The sequence below is a fragment of the Salmo salar genome, chromosome ssa28 (genome assembly GCF_905237065.1).
Source record: "Salmo salar chromosome ssa28, Ssal_v3.1, whole genome shotgun sequence".
Classification (NCBI taxonomy): Eukaryota; Metazoa; Chordata; class Actinopteri; order Salmoniformes; family Salmonidae; genus Salmo; species Salmo salar.
Window position 1 is genome coordinate 18,615,300 of NC_059469.1, and position 26,516 is coordinate 18,641,815.

Consider the following 26,516-nt stretch of genomic DNA (forward strand, 5'->3'; position numbering starts at 1 on the left):
TTGCTGAGGATAAACAAATGTGGCATTTATTCTAACATCTTCAAAGTGTGCATCTGAAATCGGCAAAGTCGCATGTTCTGTTAAGAATAACCATAATCTAAATGTAATGCTGTCATTCTGAGCACCGTGGGTGAACGCCCTAATTGGGTTACACACCCAATGCATATGGGTCCAGTAAATTTATCAAAATCTCTGTTAAATTAAAATGCTGCCGGACCACATTTCCCTAACAGAAACCCTGGTGTGTGGGGATGTTGTCACGCTAGTGGTATTCATGCTCTGTTTGAAAGCGTATCTTCTGTCACTACTGCTCACCAGGGGACAGATAAAACTCTTAGAGTAGAGCATTTTCATGGTCTTTGAAGAGGAGTGTTCTTGTTGGTGAGGTTGAGAGGTTCTGTTACTACTAATGGTCCCTCTTCTGGAGGTAGAATGTCACAAACGGTACCCCAAAACACATTAAAACCTTGGAGTGTTTGGGCAACCCTGGGAGAGGACTTGACAGTTGGAATCCACTGGGTAGTTGAGTAGGCCTACCCCAGGCAGGGTAGAATGCCCAGTATGTGGCTGGCACCAATACTGGAAGAGGACACCTAGTTTTGACAGTTGAGATTTAGAACTGTGGTGACATCCAACTGATTGTATCTCAGAAGATATGACAGCAAGGTATCCAACTTCAGTGAACACAAACTGTGGGCTATTCAGTGCCTGATATGACCTTCAATAGCCTAACCTTATCTACCATTCTGTGTCAATACAACACCTAAAGGAAAAGCAAATAGCAGCAACAATTGAAAAGCACTCAGGAAGTCATTTGAAATTGACAGTGGATATTACAATGGAGAAAATAAATGTTCCACCACCTTCAAAGATGAATGGTAACATGCATTGAATGAGCCTGCTATGTGGATGTTATTGTCACCATTATATAAACCATTAAGCTATCCATTTAGAAAATGTCTGAGAAAAAAGTACATTTTTAAATGAAAGTATGAACATTTACTGACTGTATAAGTTGCTCTAGATAAGTGTATGCTGCTAAATGACCTAAATGTAACATAGTAATTCAAATAAAGCAAAATAAATGACTCCATCTATTTTATAAGATCTTAATTTCTAGTACACAACTAGGCTGTTTGTCATCTCTCACACGCCATATCTCTGAGTCACAGTACATTGCCTCTGATGATGCGCCCTATGCATGCAAATGTGGATTTTTAAAAATGCATGGGAAGCTATGGGGATGCATGCATGAGCCACTCATTCTCCAACCAAATGACAGGCGACACAAAGCGTGTGGGTGTGGGGAAATTGCCTGTGGAGACAGAGGGTGCCTACCCCCGTCTATGTTACCATGGGAAACCTCATAAGTAAATTAGTCACTGTAGTCTAATCACCAATCAGCTCATTATCAGATCCACAGGTGTTCTAGAACCAGCATCAGCAACAAGCTGATTTTCAAGGTTTTGCAATGAGAGAAATTGCGGTAAAATGGGCCACATTAAAAATGCAAGCCTTAGCATGCTTCATTATTGCATCTCAAGCTCAATAGCATGATTAGAACCCCCATGCCAGACAAGTCAAGTCTAAATTAAACAATGATCTGCTCAGTTCAAACAAGGGGAATATAACCAGAAAACCAAAGACAAAAATGTAGGCTCCTCGCATGTAGAGGGATTTCTTCAAAAATGCACTTTTGAAGTAGGGCATAACCAGACAAATAAAAAAAAAATCACAATAATTTATCCTATAATGATTTGTTGTTTTCGGTTAAAGCAAATTACTAGAAAGTATGATTTGAAATGGCTTTCCTTCGGACAAGATTTAACATTTGCACTAGTACAGCTCTTGAAATGCCCTTACAGCCTCACAAGTTAGAGGTGTGGTGCCCAAAGGAGGGTTCAAGACATTGTATCCCAGTGGGGAATTTTCTGACTCATTTCAGGGCCCAGTCATTCCAACTAGCTAGCACCTCAATCTGACCTCCAAGCGTTTGGATAAATATGATTAAAACAGATGATTGATGGCGTCCGGCAAGCGGTACCAGGCATCAAGGCTAAGACAAACAGACCCCTAAACAGCTTCTATCCCATTGGCCATAAGACTTAAATGGCAAATAACTACTGCTCTCCCGCTCCCAGAGTATCCACATTGATTATATACACCAATCCACAAGTCTCAACCCACGCTGCTGCTAAAATTACTATTGATTTGATGTATTACTCCTATCCATTGATTACCATTAGTATGTGTCCTGCTACTGGTCACTATTACATGTATAAGCATTAGTATGTTAACATAAGTATTTACTATTCCTGCAACCAGTCACTTTCAGGCCCAATTACATGTAAAGTATATCCTCTACATAGGACAAGGTGGAATCCTATTACACCGGCTCCGACGCTCGTTGCATGTGGCAGGGCTTGCAGACGATAACAGATTACAAAAGGAAACTCAGCCATGCGATACACAGTGATGCAGAACTCCCAAAACGAGCTAAATGCCTTTCATGCTCGCGTCGAGGAACAAAACACAGAGTCTTGCGTGAAAGCCCGTTGTTCCGGATGCTTGTGTAATCTCGCTCTAAAATCACGTACACAGATTTTAATCGCAGGTGCAGTGAAATGTGTGTTTCTTGCTCCAACAATACCTTGAAGACACATAAATCCAAAAGAGAGATTAAGAACTATCACAACGAGCAATGTCATAATCCGGAATAGACAGACAGCATTCGGAAAGTATTCAGACCCCTTGCTATGAGACTCGAAATTGAGGTCAGATGCATTCTGTTTCCATTGATCATCCTTAAGCTGTTTCTACAACTTGGAGTCCACCTGCGGTCAATTCAATTGATTGGACATGATTTGGAACGGCACACACCTGTCTTATGAAGGTCCCACGATTGACAGTGCATGTCAGAGCAAAAACCAAGCCATGAGGTCGAAGGAATTGTCCATAGAGCTCCGAGACAGGATTGTGTCGAGGCACAGATTTGGGGTAGGGTACCGAAACATTTCCGCAGCATTGAGAGTCCACAAACACACAGTGGCCTCCATCATTATTAAATGGAGGAAGTTTGGAACTACCACGACTCTTCCTAGAGCTGGCCGCTCTGCTAAACTGAGAAATCAGGGGAGAAGGGCCGATGGTCATTCTGACAAAGCTCTAGAGTTCCTCTGTGGAGATGGGAGAACCTTCCAGAAGGACAACCATTTCTGCAGCACTCCACCAAATCAGGTCTTTATGGTAGAGTGGCCAGACAGAAGCCACTCAGTAAAAAAGGCACATGACAGCCAGCTTGGGGTTTTCCAAAAAGCACCTAAAGGACTCATGCGAAACAAGATTCTATGGTCTGATGAAACCAAGATTGAACAATTTGGCCTGAATGCCAAGCGTCACATCTGGTGGAAACCTGGCACCATCCCTACGGTGAAGCACGGTGGTGGCAGAATCCTGCTGTGGGGATTTCTTTCAGGGGCTAGTCAGAATTGATGGAAAGATTAACAGAGCAAACTACAGAGAGATCCTTGATGAAAACCTGACCAGTGCTCAGGACCTCAGACTGGGGTGAAGGTTCACCTCCCAACAGGACAATAACCCTAAGCACACAGCCAAGACAACGCAGGAGTGGTCTCTGAATGTCCTTGAGTGGCCTAGCCAGAGTCCGGACTTTAAAATAGCTGTGCGGTGATTCTCGCACATGGGATATACCAATATGGCAATTTTGGCCGATACCCGATATTTTCCCAAAAAAATTCATGTAGCTCGGCTTTGTTTGATGGCTTGTGACCATCCATCTTCCTCTTGATCACATTCCAGCAATTTTCAAATGGGGTTCAGGTCTGGAGATTGGGCTGGCCATGACAGGGTCTTGATCTGGTGGTCCTCCATCAACAGCTTGATTGACCTGGCTATGTGGCATATTGTCCTGCTGGAAAAACCAATCCTCAGAGTTAGGGAACATTGTCAGAGCAGAAGGAAGCAAGTTCTCTTCCAGGACAACCTTGTACGTGGCTTGATTCATGCGTCCTTCACAAAGACACATCTGCCAGATTCCAGCCTTGCTGAAGCACACCCAGATCCTCACCGATCCTCCACCAAATTTCACAGTGGGTGCGAGACACTGTGGCTTGTAGGTCTCACACCCACTGAAAAATTTGGTGGAGGATCGAAGGTCACAAGCCATCAAACAAAGCCGAGCTGCTTGAATTTTTTGCGCCAGAAGTGGCAAAAAGTCACCCAACATCAATGTGAAAGACTGGCAGAGAGCATGCCAAGAGGCATGATAGCTGTGACTGAAAATCAGGGTTATTCCACCAAATATTGATTTCTGAACTCTTCCCAAGTTAAAACATTAGTATTGTGTCGTTTAAAAATGAACATGAACTTATTTTCTTTGAATTATTCGAGGTCTGACAACACTGCATCTTTGGGAGAAATGTCAGCATCTCTAGAGATAGAGATACACACACCTAGCGTTTGGGGTCACTTAGAAATGTCCTTGTTTTCCATGAAAACATACATGAAAGGAGTTGCAAAATGAATAGGAAATATAGTCAAGACATTGACAAGATTATAAGTAATGATTTTTAATTTAAATAACTGTGTCCGTCAAAGAATCATCCATTTGCAGCAATTACAGCCTAACAGATCTTTGGCATTCTAAACTCAGCAAATAAAGAAACTTCCTCTCACTGTCAACTGCCTTTATTTTCTGCAAACTTAACATGTGTAAATATTTGTATAAACATAAAATTCAACAGACATACACTGAACAAGTTCCACAGACATGTGACTAACACAAATGGAATAATGTGTACCTGAAAAAGGGGGGAATCAAAAGTAACTGTCAGTATCTGGTGTGGCCACCAGCTGCATTAAGTACTGCAGTGCATCTCCTCCTCATGGACTGCACCAGATTTGCTGTGATATGTTACAGGTGCCTTGATGGAAGAGTGGGGTAAGTGCCAAGACATTTCTGGGGGTAATGGCCCTAGCCTTCACCCTCTGATCCAACAGGTCCCAGACATGCTCAATGGGATTGAGATCCGGGCTCTTCGCTGGCCATGGCAGAACACTGACATTCCTGTCTTGCAGGAAATCACGCACAGAACGAGCAGTATGGCTGGTGGCATTGTCATGCTGGAGGGTCATGTCAGGATGAGCCTGCAGGAAGGGTAACACATGTGTCTTCCCTGTAACGCACAGCGTTGAGATTGCCTGCAATGACAACAAGCTCAGTCCGATGATGCTGTGACACCGCCCCAGACCATGATGGACCCTCCACCTCGATCCCGCTCCAGAGTACAGGCCTCGGTGTAATGCTCATTCCTTCGACGATAAACGCGAATCCGACCATCACTCCTGGTGAGACAAAACCGCGACTCGTTAGCGAAGAGCACTTTTTGCCAGTCCTGTCTCAGGCAGTTGTTGCCATCCTGTACCTGTCCCGCAGGTGTGATGTTCGGATGTACCGATCCTGTGCAGGTGTTGTTACAGGTGGTCTGCCACATCAATGACAATCAGCTGTCCGTCCTGCTCCCCGTCTTAGGTGTCTCACAGTACGGACATTGCAATTTATTTCCCTGGCCACATCTGCAGTCCTCATGCCTCCTTGCAGCACACTGATGAGCAGGGACCCTGGGCATCTTTCTTTTGGTGTTTTTCAGAGTCAGTAGAAAGGCCTCTTTAGTGTCCTAAGTTTTCATAACTGTGACCTTAATTGCCTACCGTCTGTAAGCTGATAGTGTCTTAACGACCGTTCCACAGGTGCATGTTCATGAATTGTTTATGGTTCATTGAACATGGGAAACACTGTTTAAACCCTTTACAATGAAGATCTGTGAAGTTTTTTTGGATTTTTAGGAATTATCTTTGAAATACAGGGTCCTGAAAAAGAGACATTTGTTTTTTTGCTGAGTTTAGTTGTCAATTTGTTGAGATTTCACCCCATGCTTCCTGAAGCACCTCCCACAAGTTGGATTGTCACTTCTTACGTACCATACAGTCAAGCTGCTCCCACAACAGCTCAACAGGGTTGAGATCTGGTGACTGTGCTGCCCACTCCATTATACACAATACCAGCTGACTGCTTCTTCCCTAAATAGTTTGAAGCTGTGCTTTGGGTCATTGTCCTGTTGTAGGAGGAAATTGGCTCCAATTAAGCACCATCCACAGGGTATGGCATGGCGTTGCAAAATGGAGTGATAGACTTCGTTCTTAAAACGAATCTCTTATACCCTGTACAAATCTCCCACTTTAACACCAAAGCATCCCCAGACCACCACATTGCCTCCACCATGCTTGACAGATGGCGTCAAGCACCCTTCCAGCATCTTTGCATTTTTCTATGTCTGACAAATGTTCTTCTTTGTGATCCGAACACCTCAAACGTATTTTCGCCTGTCAATAACAATTTTCCCAATCTTCCTCTGTCCAGTGTCTGTTATTTTGCCCATCTTAATCTTTTATTTTATTGGCCAGTCTGAGATACAGATTTTTTTGCAACTCTGCCTAGAAGGCCAGCATCCCGGAGTCACCTCTTCACTGTTGACGTCGAGACTGGTGTTTTGCGGGTACTATTTAATGAAGCTGCCAGTTGAGGACTTGTGAGGCGACTCTTTCTCAAAGTAGACCCTAATGTACTTATCCTCTTGCTCAGTTGTGCACCAGGGCCTCCCACTATTTATATTCTGGTTAGAGCCAGAACTCCAGCACTTTGGTGTTGAAATGATACATTCCATCATAGTCAGACTGTCAGCTTTAACTTGGGGGTATTTTCATTCATATAGGGTGAACAGTTTAGAGACTACAGCACTTTTTGTACATGGTCCCTTAAAAATGGGGGGACTAAAAGTTGGGACAAATTCACTTACATGTGTATTAAAGTAGTCAAAAGTTTTGTTCCATATTCCTAGTACGCAATGTTTACATCAAGCTTGTGAATATACAAACTTGTTGGATGCATTTGCTGTTTGTTTTGGTTGTTTCCAAAGATTACCGATATCCGATAGAAATTAACGGTAAATAATGTATTGGTGTATTTTTTTGGTCACTTATATTGTAAATGAGAATAGAATGTTTCTAAACACTTCTACATGATTGTGGATGCTACCATGATTACGGACAGTCCTGAATGAATCGTATATAATGATGAGTGAGAAAGTCACATACACATAAATATCATACCCCCAAGACATGCTAACCTCTCACCATTACAATAAAGCTTGAAGGAGCCCACTAAGAGGAGTTAGAAGCCAGAGATACTGTAGGAGGGTTAATAATACATGCCTCCACAAGACAAGAGAGAAGGGCGTCGCTCACAGCGGCAGTAATAGCGGCCGGGGGGGCTTGTGGGGGCTCGCCACTCGCGTGCCACCATCCTTAGACAGCACTTCGCAGGAGACAAAAACAAACTAGACAGGCAGGCACAAAGGAGCACTCAGCCACCCTTCAACACTACAGGGGAAATTACACGCCAGACAGCCACAAAATCCTTTTTTCCACAACAAAAAAACTTCACAATCTTTATGACTCAGTCACACACACATTTTTATGTAACTAGGCAAGTCAGTTAAGAACAAATTCCTATGACTGCCTACCCCAGCCAAACCCGGACGACGCTGGACAATTGTGCGCCGCCCTATGGGACTCCCAATCACGACCGGATGTGATGCAGCCTTGATTCGAACCGGGGACTGCAGTGACGCCTCTTGCACTGAGATGCAGTGCCTTAGACTGCTGCACCACTCGGAAGCCCTTGGTGTGTGTTACACTTCACACACATACTAGACTGAGAGACTTCATTCACACGCTAGAAGGCTGAGTCCCAAATAGTACCCTTCCCTATGTAGAGCACCACTTTTGACCAGATAGCTATGGGCCCTGGTCAAAATAAAATTGTTTGACACGTGCCGAATACAACAGGTGTAGACCTTACAGTGAAATGTTTACTTATAAGCCCTTAACCAACAATGCAGTTTAAATAAACATTAACAAAATATTCCCCCCCCCAAAAAAAAACGAGGCTATATACAGGGGGTACCGAGTTAATATGCGGGGGTACAGGTTAGTCGAGGTAATACGTACATGTAGGTAGGGAGAAAGGGACTATGCATAGATAATAAACAGTAGCGTAAAAAAAAAACCCTGCGGCGTTGTGAATGTTGACCCGTTTAAAAAAGGTCTTGCTCACATCAGCTACGGAGAGCATGATCACACAGTCGTCCGGAACAGCTGGTGCTCTCGTGCATGCTTCAGTGTTGCTTGCCTCAAAATCAAGCATAAAAAAGGAATTTAGCCCATCTGGTAGGCTCGCGTCACTAGGATGGGTTTCCCTTCCTAATCCGTAATAGTTTGCAAATACTGCCACATCCGACAAGTGTCAGAGCCGCTCCTTGAAAGCGGCAGCTTTAGCCATTAGCTCGGTGCAGATGTTGCCTGTAATCCATGGCTTCTGGTTGGGATATGTACGCAGGGTCACTGTGGGGACGACATCATCAATGCACTTATTGATGAAGCTGGTGACTGAGGTGGTATACTCTTCAATGCCATCTGACGAATCCCGGAACATATTCCAGTCTGTGCTAGCAAAACAGTCCTGTAGCTTAGCATCCGCGTCATCTGACCCCTTCCATATTGAGCGAGTCACTGGTACTTCCTGCTTTCGTTTTTGCTTGTAAGCAGGAATCAGGAGGATAGAATTATGGTCAGATGTGACAAATGGCGGGTGAGGCAGAGCTTTGTACGGTTGTGTGTGTGTGTGTGTGTGTGTGTGTGTGTGTGGAATAAAGGTGGTCTAGAGTTTTTTTCCCCCTCTGGTTGCACATGACATGCCGGTAAAAATTAGGTTAAATGGATTTAAGTTTGCCTGCATTAAGGCCACATGGAGCACCCCTACTGGATGAGCATTTTCCTGTTTGCTTATGGCCTTATACAGCTCGTTGAGTGCGGCCTTAATGCCAGCGTCGGTTTGTGGTAGTAAATAGACAGCTACAAAAAAATAGATGAAAACTCTTGGTAGATAGTGTGGTCTACAGCTTGTAAGGTACTCTACCTCAGGCGAGCAAAACCTCAAGACATCGTACACCAGCTGAAGTAGGGCACTATACAGGGAAGAGGGTGCCATTTGGGACAGAGCAATACATTAGTAGACTGCACTTTTCCTCCTGATTTGACAGTACAGGCCAGGTCCTGTTTGTTTAGCTGAGGACCTCAGGTTACACCCAGGGTCTTTAGGACCACCAAACCCAGCTTGAAACAGTCTTCAGTCCCAATTACTCAATTAGCTTAAATTAGGGCCGGAGAGTGGGGAGTCAGTGATGGGGGGGGGGGGAGATGGGCCCGAGTGGCCTTCTGATGGCTGGAACACCCGGGGAGTCCTTCCCTGCTGTGACCCCAGGGGCTTAGAAGGCCAGACCACCTCCAGGTCACTCCAACACTCAAGGCCCTGTCTTCAGACCCATTACAGAGCTGTTCAACCATCTGGCAGGTTTGCAAGGACACATGGAGCTCTGAGGGAAAAACCACAAGCTCAGCCCTCAGACGAGGCCATAGACTCACCACCTCATCCCACAAGCAGGTTCCAATACCACATAACACTAGGTTTGAATATTCTCCGGTATTTCACAAAATGTTTCATCCCGAGAATAAAAACACTTTTCCCAGGTAACCCGGTATTTCCCACCAAAAACCGGAAGTATCATTCTAAAGCATATGCATTTTTGGATTGGATTAGAGTTTTGATCGGCATGAAAATTCAAGCCCGATGCTACCTGAGCCTGATGAGGCATAAAATATCTTTAATGTAAGAGCTAAAGACATTTGAGCCCAAGCACAAAAAAGCCCAAATGATTGTTCTGTTATCCAGCACATGGATAGCACATTTCATCTACAGAAACAAATAGATGTAGCTATATGTTCTGGGTAAATAAATTAATCTTTGAGCGTGAACTGTATTATATACTGGAATTATACACCACGGTCCAACCATGAAGCTAGGAGAAAACATGCAATTCTGGTGCAGGACATTCGGCCTACAAAGTTACAATTCTGGGCTAGCAAGTTTGATTATAATAGGACCCATTTTACATTTCGTAAGCTGACGGATATATACCTTAATATTTACCCTAATGTGTGTATTACTTTCTCTAGTGTTGCTTCATTCCTTCCTCGCTTTCAACAGTTAAATGAAATTAGTGTCTTTGTCCTTATCTTTCATTGTCATGACATTCTTGAATAATAGTTGGACTAGAATAAGATGCAGATGGAATGGTTATCAGCGTGAATAAATAACCGCCATAGCCTACCGCCATAGCCTACCGCCATAGCCTGTCCTCTTCTTTCAAACTCCTATTGGCTGCTGTATTTAACATTCATCAAATAAGATGAATGTCGAATTATTGACTAGTCAATTAGTATAAGAAATGCAAAAAATATGTGTCCATCTAGCTATTCTAGTCTACCTTTTCCTGGGACTCCAAGAGCTAAAAAGTGTTTTTTTTAGTTAGAGGGGCCAGCGAAGTGCACGTGCATATTGCACAAGAAACAGAGGCTATAAGTTAGAAGTGTATGCATAACCCATCATTCATTAGCTAAATTTAAGGCTAATACTGCATAGAATGTATTACCTGAAAGAGGAAGGGTAGGAGATCTATATATACACACTGTATTATCTTGAACAGGATTATCTACTGATGACATTTGAATGTAACGGATGGAAAGACTGCTCACTGATTTAAAGCAACGATATTCAAGTGATAGCTGCAGAGTTCTAAAACAGCCTGTAATTAAAAGAAAATCATCTTCACCATAAAAATATGAAAAGGTGTCCCCCGAAAGCCAAACTGATGTGTAAATTAGACACGCATTCAGTCCTTATATTGCTATAGTATAGGCTAAGCTGCAGAAAATGTAGGCCTTCCCGTCACAAGAAAAAAATACCATGAGGATACATGCATTGTGAACTGCGGTCCATACTGAGATCTGCCGTCTGTCCCCACCCTGAGCGTTGATGATTGATCATACAGAGAGAAAGCCGTAGAGAAGCCAGATTGACATTTAACAGTTCCATTTCACGTAATGCTGTTTATAGAAATAATATATTAGAATTGAACAGTTTCTTGCAGTTATTTATCCTGGGAAAAGGGAGTGGGTTTGGGCGAGATATCTGGGTAACCAAGTTCCCGCTATTCAACCCTAACTACCACCGTCTGTGAAATCAATTGGGCACATTTCATCTGGTGAGGTAGTCAGAAAGTTTGTCGTGAACCACGTCAAATCGTGTCCGCAAGAAAAGCACACAGACAAACAAACTTGGATACCTGGTTCAGCAAAGCTAGTGATCCAACTGTCAAGCCAGCTGTTTAGTTTTGTTGGTTACTCTTGTGGAAGAAGAAAAAAAATAAAAAGACCTGCAAAAGCCCACTATCCTTCTCTGGCTCAAATCTTATGACTGTCATTGTGTCTTTTCAGTGCAGTGAGAAACTCCAGACGGTGCCATGCCATTGTTACGTGACTCCAGGCGCTTACACCCTTGCGTCAGTTTCCCGAAATGGGGATGTTTAAGAAAAGAAACCACAACATTTCGGTCTGTGAGAGCGCCTGCCTTCGGGCACTTCCCCCATGGGAAGAACAGCAGCCTTGGCTTTGATAGCTGCACTACTGAAGGTCTGGCTTCCCTTTGCTGGCTTCATAGACAGGTTAAATCCCAAATTACACCCTATTCCCTATATAGTGCACTACTTTTGACCAGGGCCCATAGAGCTCTGGTCAAATGTAGTACTATACAGGGAATATGGTGCTATTTGGGATACAAACCCAAGTCAGGCATTCTTCTTCCCCAAAGACATTTTCTTTTCTCCCTTTCCTGAAGGTAATTCAACCGCAGTTGTTTTATGTGGTCTCACACACTCTCAGGAGCACACACACACTCACACACTCAGGAGCACACACACACACTCAGGAGCACACACACTCCGTCCGCTGCCGACACTTCAGTCTTCAGGGCCCAAAACATTAAAGGATTAAAGGGCGGCGGGGGAATTCATAGGAAGTGGATCTTTAGTGGGGGATCTACCCTCTGCTTACTTTGATTTGAAGCTGTAGTTTTATTTGTCAAATCAAGAAAATAAGTGCGTGCTTTGATCAAGCCCAACCACAGTACTGACGCTGTAGCACTGCTTTTAAAGAAAAAAAACACTTGGCACCACATCTAAAAAAAAAAGTGTCATATTTTCTTCGTACCCCTCCCTTTCTTTTGGTTTTCATAATAAAACCAAATGGACGACCAAAGTGTTTAGATCAATTACACACAGGTGAGGGTGTGTTTCTTTTACGAGACAAAACCTTGACAGATGATCCGGTGTGTCAAGCCGACACAGCGGAGGATCAGAGAGTCGCCACGGAAGCAAAGTGTGTGGGGCAGCGCACCGCAGTGTTACGTGTCACACGACAACCCCGAGGCCTTTGTGTGTGTGTGTAATTACACAAAAGAAAATTACATTATTATACCAAACAAAGCAAAAACGACTACTTAGCAGTCACGTACATAGACATACTTACAGTATAAATATTTTAAAAAAGGGGAGCAACTACCAACTTGTAATTAACTGCCTTTTTTGTCTAAGAATTGTGTTACCCTATTAGAGAAACAAATACTAATACTGCAAAACCCTAATCTCTATGGGCTCATTGGATATTTTTTTTATGAAAGTATTGCTGGCCAGCCAGTATCATTGAGCAGGCATACTACCAGCATAGGTAAGGTTAGGGCTGCCTCCCAAATGGCACCCTATTCCTTATATAGTCAAAGGTAGAGCATTATGTAGGGTAACAAGGCCCCATTTGGGACGCCAACTGGAGGAAATGGCCTCCTTGAACCAGGTGGCTCTTTTCCCTTTAAACTACATTTAATTCAATCCCTCAATCTTGCCAATTAAAACTGATGACATCACAGGGATCTGTCACCACAGAGGGACATTGAGAAAGACAAGAAACATGGAGGCAGACAGGGGCTGCCTTGTGTGGAGTGAAGCCCTGGTCTGTCTAACAACTGGTGCTGGCCACAAGAAAGAGAAGCCCTGGCCTAAAGATTTAATGCCCTCAGATTCCAGACAGAACCGTGAGGAGACTCGGGCTCTGCTTACATAAGGTCTGAGAAAAACAAGGCCATCCACATAAAAAAAAGGGAGGAAAACATGTTGAGGTAAGACAGTCCTACAAGAGCTCTGTATTTACTTTCAAAGACAATTTACTGCGATCCAATGACAATGGCATTTTTACCTCATCCACAATTTTCTTCCTGTGTGTCTCTTTGCCAGCGTGAATAAATGACTGTCAGTTGGCCAAGTGCACGCCGCTACCACCCACCCATAATGCACTGGCCTGGCTGGCGGGCCCATTAAGACTTCAAAGCGGAGACACATCAAACAAAACAAATCAACATGAATTCCATTGGTCCTGCTCTACTGTAATACTACCTCCCAACTCTACAACTTAGACTACTACCCTTCATGTTCGGTTGAAGATAGTCTACATGTTCCACACTGCCCACTTCAGAACAGCAGCCAACCCACACCTAAAGCCTACCCAAACTACAGCCACACACTCCCCTCTAGGACCCGATAAACTGAGTTACGGAGAAGGCGGACAGAATCAAAGAATCCAGACATTAAAACAACATTTAAAAATGGATTGAACTTAGTAGGAAATCAACTAAAATGTTTTGAATTTATTAGAAAATGCATTCATTTGCCCAAGATTATCATAAGACATGAACAAAATGCATCAGTGATTCGTATTTTCCTTCAACTTTCTGAAATGGCACAGGAATGCCCGCGTCTGTGTGCGTGTTGGTCTACCACTAGAATGATCTCATGATTATTTGTGTCAATCCAGTGGCCATTTGTCGTGCAAACACTGCAATCAGATGAGCACTACAGCAACATTGCTAACATAGGTCTAATGATTTTTAGAGCGAAAAACAGAAACCTGGAAAATAAAACCAAATCAGACTAATTTAACTGATTTTGTAGGGCCCCAGACCCATCACCTAAACCCGGTCTTAGTGGGTGGCTCCCTGGACTTCACCTTCACCCAAGCCCCAGGCTTCTGTTCTGACTAGGCCTGGCTGGTGCCTGCTGTGCTGGGAGGAGATAAAGAGGAGATGAAAGGAGAAAGATCTAGTACTCTAAATGAAAGATGAATCATCATGTCCTTCCTTGCCCCGAACAAATTAATATAGAGAAAATTAAGAATGACAGTGGCTGACTTGATACAGATAGGGACGGACATGATGTAGCTACCGCCTCTCCCATCTCTCAGCACTGAACTCCTCAGGGCTGGGGCCCCGGAGCCCTACAGCTGGGGATTAGAGACTACCAATCTGCCCCTGCTTTTAGAGAAGGAGACATAACTGTCACACCTGTAGGATATTTTACACTCCTGCTCCAGTGTAAGGTAGATGGGTGAAGAGGTAAATTGAAGGGGAAAGGCAGGCAGAGTTTAGTTCCAAGAAGTCATTGACGGGACAATGCCATTTATTTTGTTTGATGGATTGACGCTATTCATAATTCTACAGATGTCACCCTGACAATGACACGCTAGACTAGAGAAAATACTACATGCCTGCACGGAAAGGTCAGGTCCAAGAGCTTTGGATTGTTGGGACAAATAAGTTCCGTTCATTGTGACCCCGTTGAGAAAATAACCTCATTCCAGCTCTAAATGAGAGAGAGGACACTGCCTGGAACTTGGCTGTTGAAGGCTGGGCTAGTGTTAGGGCTAAGGGAGGGTTTTACAACCAAACACATTTTGCAACAAAAACAAGCATTTCTCATTGGACTAGTTCAGGTTAGTCCCTCCCAGTTTTAGTTGGTTTTCTTCAGGTTGGAGCCTACCTAGTGAACATAACCCTGCTGTCTGGCCCCTAGGGCAGGAACCTGCAGTGTAATCAGGGCCCTGGACAAATTACAGGCAGAAGGCCGCAGCTAATTGGGGTTCAACCCAGGGCTGAGGGAGAGGTTGTCCATTAAACTAATATTCTTAAGTCATGGAGTGCATTCCAGCGCACAGCGTCAACACTCAGCGAGGTCTGATTATTCCAGGCATTTTAAGTGTCCAGGCGCAGCAGTCACTTTATTTTTTGTTACAAAAAAGCTTTCAGCAGGAAAATAACAGTATTCTAGTTTGAGCCGCCTGTTAATGCATTTTTTAGATACGCAGCGAGAGAGGAATTTAACTAAAGTTCAAAGGTGCTGTCAATGGCTCCCGCAATGTTTTGTAGAACAACAAGAAGTGCACGACGAGGGGACAGTACTGTGTGTGTGCATGTCTGTCAGCCAGTGAGTTCATGTTTGTGTAAAGTGCAATGAAAATCTATTACGCGTTTCAGAACCCAACTGTAATCTTGCCAGCCGTTGAAATGAGACCTCATCCATCTTTCAGAGAAACAACTTAAGTGGGAGAAAAAGGGAAAAATATTTGACCACTCGGGACCGATTACAGTGATTTGAATGTTTTGTAAGTCTGGGGTTGACCAGGGGAAGATGTTAAATGCAGAATCATTAAAGTTTTGAGCTATTAACCACCCATACGGTGCCAGAAACCAAAGATTTGGCTTTTGTTCTCCATGTAAAACAAAGTTCATCACGGGGAGGGGATATAGTCCACAATAATACATGCATTAATAATACAGCAGGCCAATATACACAGCTAATTGTGCTTTTCTTCACAGTCCTTTACCGATGGTCATATCTCACTGCAATAACAAGACAATGTCTGAAACCAAACCAAGACTGCCCAGGCAGGCTACTCTGCATGACAATTTTGACACACGCGCACACAGCTGTGACGCAACTGACCTGGTTGATGGAGTTGGCGGTGCAGGAGGCGAGCCCTGTCCCGAGGGATGCCAGGAAGAAGGTGGCAGGGTCAAAGGGCACTGGAGCCATGGCAAAACCAGCTGCTGCCGTCCACACTACTAATGCTGAAACAACCAGACAACAATATCAACATCACACACAAGCAACATGCATGCTTATCATACTTGAATACCCACCATCATTTCCATATCAATTATAGGACTGCAGCTTTAGGCAATTACTGGCAAAACAGGATCAGGAATGCAAACTGATGAGTGCCAGAAAAAGTTGACACGGAAACACAAGAAAATTCTGTGTAAACTGATAGAAAGTTTGGTTAATTTCAGAGTGGGGTTGTCACGATAACATTTTACTAACGATGTGATACAAGGTCAAGTATCACGATAGAGTTTTCTATACATTCTGCACCTGTGCTACACAAAAACCTGTCCCTGATATTCACACCTCTACTCAATACAACACATTGAATGGGCTACTGCAGAAAAATCGCCGATTTGCTCATATCCAAAGGCCTACCTGTGATTTGGCAGGAGGAATGTAATCAAAGAATATTACCACATATTGTTCTGCAATTTCATTGTGGCAGTAAGGGGGAGAAAACACTATATGAAACCATATTTAGTAAGGAACCTCCCGATACGATATTATCACGATACTTGGCTGCCGATGCGATATGAATTGCGATTCGATGTTCCAAACATATTGCTCACCATATGTCTGCTGCAGAGGTACAAGAAAGCGCCATTAGAAAAAAAAAGTAATGTAAATAAAAAAGTGCTGAAAACAAAAAAAGAAAAATCGGCTCCTATTTAAAAAGAAGATGGAGAACAATCTATGAAGGAAAAATACTGGAGTTTTGGTGCAGGTACAGCCAACTAGCGAAAAAAATTATATTGCAATAGTCAAAACCATACATCGTCAAAACCATACATCGTCAAAAATAATATCCGTTACGTAACTGTATCGACCCCCCCCCCCATTACTAGCCTACTCTTCAGACAACTTTACACACACACCCCCCCCCCCCCCCACACAGCTCCCAAAAGTTAGGCACCAAACCAAATTTAAGGAACACCAGAAAAAGATTGATTAGGCAACTGCATCCTAAATTTGAAGATATTGGATAAAGCACTCATTCTGATAGGACATCCCGCTCTGAACTCTGTTTGATATTCTCATTGAAGGACGCGTGAGGATTCATTCTGTGCTCAGTCAATTTCAATACGAGAAACATACCCCCCCACACCAAACATTTTTTGTTAGGATCTACACGATTCATATGGACAACCCATTTTGGAATCAAAATGGCGAACATCGCTGGAAAGTGACGAGTTTGCATCCCCGAGTATATGCGAATGCTAAAAGTTCCCATCTTTGTGAAAGGTGAAGTAATACTCTAAACCGAATTGTGCATATGCTTGATTCAAAATAAGAAATGCTTTCATACGTGTTCCTTCGGTTTTACGGACAATTTAAAAAAAAGCCTCAAATCATAACACTGTCAATGCTTGCTAAAGTTTGATCACTAAGCAATTAAGACTTGATTTTGGTTACCAAGTAGTCTGGCGTGCTTAGCCTAGTCCTTAACATACCTGTGAGTTTGATTTTGGAAAGTTTGGCGTACACATCTGGAAGCTCAGCCAGGTCCACCTTGAGCTCCTTCCACTGCCTCTCCAGCCGAGCCTCCCTGGCTTCATCAGACTCCACCTGCACATGGGGCACCTCTAACATCTCAGTCCCAGACTCAGCTGCACTGGACACAGCCTTCGTCTGTGGTGGTGACACAGTCTTGCTGGAGGGAGGTTTCAACACATCAAGTTTCTCCTGTGCTGCCACAGTCGAGAGAGGACTTGAGACAGGTGCTGCAGTCATATTTGTGGTTGTGGTCTCTGGCTGTGCTGTGACATCGGTGACCACAGGCACATGGTCGATGGTTGGGACCTGCTGGATCTCACTGTCCATGCCATCATCACGATGGTCCTCGACGACAGTCAAGATGGCTGTCTGCTTAGGTTTAGCTCTCTGATAGAGGGCATTGTTACTCCTCATCACATACTGGGAAGAGGGAGGTAGAGCAGATAGTGTGTGTGAAGATAAAGGTGGTCTGTCATTGGCACATTTTCCTCCATTGAAAGTACAAGCAGTGAAAGTCATACTTGTACATTGGCACAACATGTAACACAGAGCTAGTAGTCCTCTTATTTTTTGATCAATAAGTGGCGGCTGCCCATGACATAGCCTATACAGCTGCAATTATAATACAGCTAATCCTGTGTACATGTCCTGACATTACCTGGTACATATAGGCCAACTAGGTTACATGAGCATGGACTGAGAAGTCAATTGGTATGATAGACAACATTCTGTCCTTAGATTGTGCCCCATCACTTACAAAACAGTGTTGTTGTTGCCTGCTAAAATGGGCTTGTGACTTACCTGGCGCTTCAAGAAGTTGAGGTGCTGAAACGTGATCCATTGTGATGGGTCTCTCCTGGACATCTGGATGAGGCTGCGAGCACTCTTGTGATTTCTAATGGCATTTCGACCTAATAGTTTCTGGTTCACACTCACACCAACCACACCTATAAACACAAAACAAACCTGTTCATGACATGAATATGCATCATCTGGACAAAATGTCCACTGTTGAGGACTTGCTAGAAAAGTAAGTTATACTTCTCTGCTATAACAGAGGTTAGCCCAACAATGGACTAAAGGAGCCTAACGTTTCTCCTTATAGTCCAAGGATCTTACATGGTTTTGTTTAAAAGCGAATTGGCTCTGGAAGAACTATGGGTTTTGTTTAAAAGTGAATTGGCTCTGGAAGAACTATGACCTGTGTAAGGCAATCAAAGTGGCAAAACGTCAGTATAGAGACAAAGTGGAGTCACAATTCAACAGCTCAAACATGAGACGCATGTGGCAGGAACTCCAGACAATCCCGGATTATAAAAGGGAAAGCCAGCCACATCAAACACCAAAGCCTCGCTTCCGGACAAGCGAAACGCCGTCGCCCGCTTCGAGTTAAACACTGAGCCGCTGACGTGGTCCGCCACTCACGAGGATTGTGTGCTCCCGATCTCCGTAGGCGACGTACAGTAAGTCAGACATTTAAGAATGTTAACCCTCGCAAGGCTGCCGGCCCAGAAGGCATCCCAAGCATTGTCCTCAGAGCATGTGCAGACCAGCTGGCTGGAATGTTTAGGGATTTTCAATCTCTCAGTCCGTTGTCCCACTTCAAGATGTCCACCATCGTTCCTGTACCCATGAAAGCGAAGGTAAATTAACTAAATGACTATCACCCTGTAGGACTCACTTCTGTAATCATGAAGTGCTTAGAGAGGCTAGTTAAGGACCATATCACCTCCATCCTACCTGACACCCTAGATCCACTACAATTTGCATACTGCCCCAACAGGTCCACATACAACGCAACCGCCATTGCACTACACATTGCCCTAACCCACCTGGACAAGAGGAATACCCATGTAAGAATGCAGTTCAGCCTTCAACACCATAGTGCCCTTCAAGCTCATCACTAAGCTCAGGGCTTGAACCCCTCCCTGTGCAACTGGATCCTGGACTTCCTGACAGGCCAAGCCCATGTGATGAACGTAGGCAACAACACCTCCGCCACGCTGACCCTCGGGGGTCTAGGAAACTGATGGACAATATTTTAGGACGAAATTCAATATTACATTTGACAATGTTGAAGACAAACATTTCCCAGACAGCCATGTATGTATTACATACATTTTTAAAATCAAACAATACATTTTACTTTGTTTTTACCAAAATTACATAACGGTAATAATTTTGTTTGAGTCGCAAATCTCTTGATAAACTAGGGAAATTTAGATGGCATAGGCTTACTCCCAATACATGTGAATGCATATTCAATAGGAGTATGTGTATGCATTGAGTTATTGAGCTTGTTTTGGCTGATCAGTGGAGTCTATGGTGCTACAGATGACAAACTGTTTGCCTTCCGTTCGAGAGTTACAGCCTACTGATCAACATTTGCATAGAGAAGCGTCACTCCAGCATGTCACGCCTCTGTGGAAGGACATATGCACAGCTGTTATTATTTATTAATTAAAGGTTAACTAGGCAAGTCAGTTAACGTCTCTTGGGTATGTGGGACGTGACAATCCCACCTGTGGGACACACTATTCAATAGCCAGTGAAATAGCAGAGCGCCAAATTTAAAACAACGAAAATCTCAATTCAAATTTCTCAAACATAGAACTATTATACACCATTTTAAAGATACAATTCTCCTTAATCTAACCAGTGTCCAATTTCAAAAAGGCTTTACGGGCGAAAGCATAATATTAGATTATGTTAGGACAGCACGTAAACGAGAAAAACCACAGCCATTTTCCAAGCAAGGAGAGGCGTCACAAAAACCAGAAATACAGCTAAAATTAATCACTAACCTTTGACGATCTTCATCAGATGGCACTCATAGGACTTCATGTATGTTTTGCTCGATCAAGTTCATATCCAAAAACCCCATTTTACATTGGCGTGTAATGTTCAGAAATGTTTTGCCTCCCAAAACTTCCGGTGAATGAGAACATCAATTTACAGAAATACTCATCATAAACGTTGATAAAATATAGAACAGTTATTGAAAGAATTATAGATACACCTCTCCTTAATGCAACCGCTGTGTCAGATTTGAAAAAAGCTTCACGAAGAAAGCACACTTGGCAATAATCTGAGTACAGTGCTCAGAGAACAACAACCGCCATTATAGAAAGGTGCCATGTTGGAGTAAAAAAAAAAGTCAGAAATAGTGTTATAAATATTCACTTACCTTTGATGATCTCCGTCGGAATGCACTCCCAGGAATCCCAGTTCCACCATAAATGTTTGTTTTGTTTCGATAACGTCTATATTAATATCCAAATACCTCCGTTTTGTTCAGGCATTCAGACGAGTTATCCAAATGTGCCATGCTCGCGCATTTTGTTGAGACGAAAAGTCCAAAAAGTTCTACTACAGTTTGTAGAAACATGTCAAACGATGTATAGCATCAATCTATACACCTACAGGAGACAGCGCGCGCCCCATCCACATCGATGGGGCCACAGAGGAGTGGGTCAGAAGATTAAAGTTCCTTGGTGTGCACATCACTGATGACCTGAAATGGTCCCTTTACAAAGTGTGATGAAGGCGCAACAGTGCCTTTTCAAACTCAGGAGGCTGAAATAATTCCAGAACCAGACACCTTAGCCACACCTCAAGCCGTGTCTAGACTTAACAGTTCATGCAGCTTTAGTATTCTGATCATAGAATTCCGAACGAGTAATAACTCTACACCTACATTTAAAATGTGTCTACCGTGTCCAGATTCCCTTATCCCGCGCTATATTCAAATGCCAGTATGCATTCTACAAATGGTGGAATAGGCAAAATATGATAAACACTGACGGCAGTAGCCAAATACTGTAGCTAACTAGCCAGCAAGCAACGCTAAAAGGACTGCAAACGGGTTAGCATAAGTCTAGCCCCAAAAAATATTATAATTCTAAACATTAGCTAGCCGGCTAACATTTATTAGGCAAGCAATCACATTCCTCACACGATAGGAACACATCTTCAACATTATAATGAAAAGGTGCCTCTAGGTCTCTTGCCTTTGTGCTTAGGGTCGTTGTCCTGTTGGAAGGTGAACCTTCACCCCAGTCTGAGGTCCTGAGCAGGTTTTCATCAAGGATCTCACTGTACTTTGCTCCGTTCATCTTTCCCTCGATCCTAACTAGTCTCCCAATCCCTGCCACTGAAAAACATCCCCACAGCATGATACTGCCACCACCACCATGCTTCACTGAAGAGATGGTGCCAGGTTTCCTCCAGACGTGACGCTTTGCATTCAGGCCAAAGAGTTCAAGCTTGGTTTCATCAGACCACAGAATCTTGTTTTTCATGGTCAGTGTCTTTCGGTGCCTTTTGGCAAACTCAAAGCAGGCGGTCATGTGCCTTTTATTGAGGAGTGGCTTCCGTCTGGCCACTCTACCATAAAGGCCTGATTGGTGGAGTGCTGTAGAGATGGTTGCCCTTCTGGAAGGTTCTCCCATCTCCACAGAAAAACTCTAGAGCTCTGTCAGAGTTTCCATCAGGTTTTTGGTCATCTCCCTGACCTCATGGCTTGGTTGTTGCTCTGACATGCACTGTGGGACCTTTATATAGACAGGTGTGTGCCTTTCCAAATCATGTCCAATCAATTGAATTGCAAAGGTGGAATCCAGTCAAGTTGTAGAAACATCAAGGATGAGCAATGAAAACAGGATGCACCTGAGCTCTATTTCGAGTCTCATAGCAAAGGGTCTGAATTCTTATGTAAATTAGGTATCTGTTTATTTAACAAATCAGCAAAGATTTCTAAAAACCTGTTTTCACTTTGTCATTATGGGGTATTGTGTACAGATTGATGAGGATTACTTGATTTAATTGGTTATATTAGAAGGCTGTAACTACACAAAATGTGGAAAAAGTCAAGGGGTCTGAATACTTTCCAAAGGCACTGTAATTTGCACATGTACTGTAGGCCACTCAGTCTACCGTCTTTGTTTCCTAAACAAACACTAAAATGGAAATATGCCGTGTGGGAACATCAACATTATAAAAAGGTGTGTAGTAATGTTACTTTATTATTTCTGCTGATATTAAATATACGCTCCTTATATTTCCCAAACCGTACCGCAAACGATGCGTGTTAATGTTTAGACCAAGCGTCGGGGCGCTTAACAAAATACCTATGGGCAGAAGATATTATCGTTAATGGGGTATCGAGTTACAGCAACTTGTATGGTGCTAGCATTAACTAGCCAGGCAGCTAGATAACTCTTCAACGCAAAGCATAATTGACGGGTTTGTTGCTGGCACTGCAACACCACACGATGTGTCTAGCGATAAGTCAAATGACTAGATGAATCGAGATTTATCCGAGAGTAGATTGGCACACATTGGCTGGATTAAATCGAAGGTCATACAGCATTGCTAACTGACAGACATCTACATAACATACCGGTACACATAGCTAACAGTTTTATGTTAACAAGCTTACCTAACCGAGCAAACGTGGGTATTTTCGACCCACAAAAGCAGAATAAGTAACATTTTATTCGGGTGCATCTGAATGATAAGCACATGATCTATGTGTTCACCTGTGAGTCTGCTACATGTCGATTTGTACATGTTTTTGTAGCATAAAGCCGGCTCCCCTATGTCCTCTTCACATGTAGCAAGTCGCCATTTTGACCTCGTCTGAGCGTGGGAATCCCTTCCGGTGAGACAGACTGCGCAAGCGCATTTCAGATGACTTCAGACGCCTCATTTGAACGCATAATCATTTAAAGTCATACGTGCACCTTCACACACACAACACATGTGACACTGGCAGGTGTTATAACGCTGAACAGAGACAAACATGGTACTCATGTAGCACATCTAGTCCTTTTCTTTTTTATTAGTAAGTAGTGACAGCCCATGATGTAGCCTTTTTTTATTTATTTTTAATTAAACCTTTATTTAACCAGGTAGGCTAGTTGAGAACAAGTTCTCATTTGCAACTGCGACCTGGCCAAGATAGAGCATAGCAATTCGACACATACAACACAGAGTTACACATGGAAAAAACAAAACATACAGTCAATAATACAGTAGAACAAAATAAAGCAAAAAGTCTATATACAGTGAGTGCAAATGAGGTAAGATAAGGGAGTTAAGGCAATAAATAGGCCATGGTGGCGAAGTAATTACAATATAGCAATTAAACACTGGAATGGTAGATATGGAGAAGATGAATGTGCAAGTAGGGATACTGGGGTGCAAAGGAGCAAGATAAATAAATAAATACAGTATGGGGATAAGGTAGGTAGATAGATGGGCTGTTTACAGATGGGCTATGTACAGGTGCAGTGATCTGTGAGCTGCTCTGACAGCTGGTGCTTAAAGCTAGTGAGGGAGATATGAGTCTCCAGCTTCAGAGATTTTTGCAGTTCGTTCCAGTCATTGGCAGCAGAGAACTGGAAGGAAAGACGACCAAAGGAGGAATTGGCTTTGGGGGTGACGAGTGAGATATACCTGCTGGAGCGCGTGCTACAAGTAGGTGCTGCTATGGTGACCAGTGAGCTGAGATAAGGCGGGGCTTTACCTAGCAGAAACTTGTAGATAACCTGTAGCCAGTGGGTTTGGCGACGAGTATGAAGCGAGGGCCAACCAACGAGACCGTACAGGTCGCAATGGTGGGTAGTGTATGGGGCTTTGGTGACAAAACGGATGGCACTGTGATAGACTGCATCCAATTTGTTGAGTAGAGTGTTGGAGGCTATTTTATAGATGACATCACCGAAGTCGAGGATCGGTAGGATGGTCAGTTTTACGAGGGTATGTTTGGCAGCATGAAGGCACCGAAAGACACTGACCATGAAAAACAAGATTCTGTGGTCTGATGAATGTTGCGATATAGGAAGCCGATTCTATATTTAATTTTGGATTGAAGATACTTAATGTGAGTCTGGAAGGAGAGTTTACAGTCTAACCATACACCTAGGTATTTGTAGTTGTCCACGTATTCTAAGTAGCCGTCGAGAGTAGTGATGCTGGACGGGCGAGCAGGTGCGGGCAGTGATCGATTGAATAGCATGCATTTAGTTTTACTTGCGTTTAAGAGCAGTTGGAGGCCACGGAAGAAGAGTTGTATGGCATTGAAGCTCGTCTGGAGGATAGTTAATACAGTGTCCAAAGAGGGGCCAGAAGTATACAGAATGGTGTCGTCTGCGTAGAGGTGGATCAGAGAATCACCAGCAGCAAGAGCAACATCATTGATGTATACAGAGAAGAGAGTCGGCCCGAGAATTGAACCCTGTGGCACCCCCATAGAGACTGCCAGAGGTCCGGACAACAGGCCCTCCGATTTGACACACTGAACTCTATCAGAGAAGTAGTTGGTAAACCAGGCGGGGCAATCATTTGAGAAACCAAGGCTGTCGAGTCTGCCAGTAAGAATGTGGTGATTGACAGAGTCGAAAGCCTTGGCCAGGTCGATGAATACGGCTGCACAGTAATGTCTCTTATCAATGGCGGTTATGATGTCGTTTAGGACCTTGAGCATGGCTGAGGTGCACCCATGACCAGCTCTGAAACCAGATTGCATAGAGGAGAAGGTACGGTGGGATTCGAAATGGTCGGTAATCTGTTTGTTAACTTGGCTTTCGAAGACCTTAGAAAGACAGGGTAGGATAGATATAGGTCTGTAGCAGTTTGTGTCTAGAGTGTCACCCCCTTTGAAGAGGGGGATGACCGCGGCAGCTTTCCAGTCTTTGGGAATCTCAAACGATAAGAAAGAGAGGTTGAACAGGCTAGTAATAGGGGTTGCAACAATTTCTGCAGATAATTTTAGAAAGAGAGGGTCCAGATTGTCTAGCCTGGCTGATTTGTAGGGGTCCAGATGTTGCACCTCTTTCAGAACATCAGCTATCTGGATTTGGGTGAAGGAGAAATGGTGGGGGTTTGGCGGGTTGCTGTGGAGGGTGCCGGGCAGTTGACCGGGGTAGAGGTAGCCAGGTGGAAAGCATGGCCAGCCGTAGAGAAATGCTTATTGAAATAATCAATTATAGTGGATTTATCGGTGGTAACAGTGTTTCCTAGCCTCAGAGCAGTGGGTAGATGGGAGGAGATGCCCTTATTCTCCATGGACTTTACAGTGTCCCAGAACTTTTTTGAGTTAGTACTACAGGATGCAAATTTCAGTTTGAAAAAGCTAGCCTTAGCTTTCCTAACTGCCTGTGTATATTTGTTCATAACTTCCCTGGTTGAAATTATGTGCCCACTAGATTACATGGGCCTTGCCTGAAAAAGAGCACACCATTGACAACAAGAAACAGGAATTCCAACACAGGGATAAAGGGGAAACCTAAAGTTTAGTTTGTTTAAAGTTTTAAAATCTTCCGGTCCTGACGTCCGGTAGCGGTGCATGGGTAAAATCACTGGGGAAGCCGAGCCAGAAAAAAAGCCTTATTGCATTGTTTGCACAATAAATCCTGTTAGTTCATATGCCTTGCCACCGTGATATAGGCCTAAGGCCGAGACAATAAGAAGACACAGTAGCTAGGTTTCCATCCAATTGGCGACAGATTTTAATGCAAATATTCAAAAATCTGCAATGAAACATTATGCACATTTTCCCACCAGAGATGTTTCCATCAAATTGACCTGTTGCTGATAAAAGGCTGTGTGTCGTGATGCAGTGCACATTAAAATACCTTTTGCACTTAAATCCCCATTGGTTTCCATTGAATTTTCAACTCTACTGATGGTTTTCTCACAAAAAGTGATGCGTAATACAGTGAGTGTGCCCACTTTAGTATTGTCACGTGCGCTCTAGCCAACAGCGCTATCTGTCCGCTGGAGTGCATGTATAACATACATGACAAGATGATTATAATTATTATGAAATGTATGTGGTCATAGTAAAGAATACTAGTAAAGAACGAGGAGGCCCACACACTGTTAAAGCTCACAATTCACCGCTTTATTGTAACGTTGTCATAACAGCTGTGAATTGGGAGCTTTAACAGAGTGCGGCCTTCTTGTTCTTTACTATTATTATTATTATTATTATTA

At 43.4% G+C, this 26,516-nt stretch overlaps 1 protein-coding gene across 1 annotated transcript in view; it reads right to left on the minus strand.

Moving 5' to 3' along the window:
- Positions 1-23,195, minus strand: part of cox10 (cytochrome c oxidase assembly factor heme A:farnesyltransferase COX10) — a 67,532-nt gene extending 44,337 nt beyond the window's left edge. The window contains exons 1-4 of the mRNA XM_014179837.2: positions 23,057-23,195; positions 18,318-18,463; positions 17,474-17,936; positions 15,861-15,985 (exon numbers count right to left, since the gene is read on the minus strand). Coding sequence (XP_014035312.1) covers positions 15,861-15,985; positions 17,474-17,936; positions 18,318-18,463; positions 23,057-23,087 — 765 coding nt within the window. The 5' untranslated portion in view covers positions 23,088-23,195. The remainder of the gene's footprint in view (positions 1-15,860; positions 15,986-17,473; positions 17,937-18,317; positions 18,464-23,056) is intronic.
- Between the last annotated feature and the right edge of the window lie 3,321 nt (positions 23,196-26,516).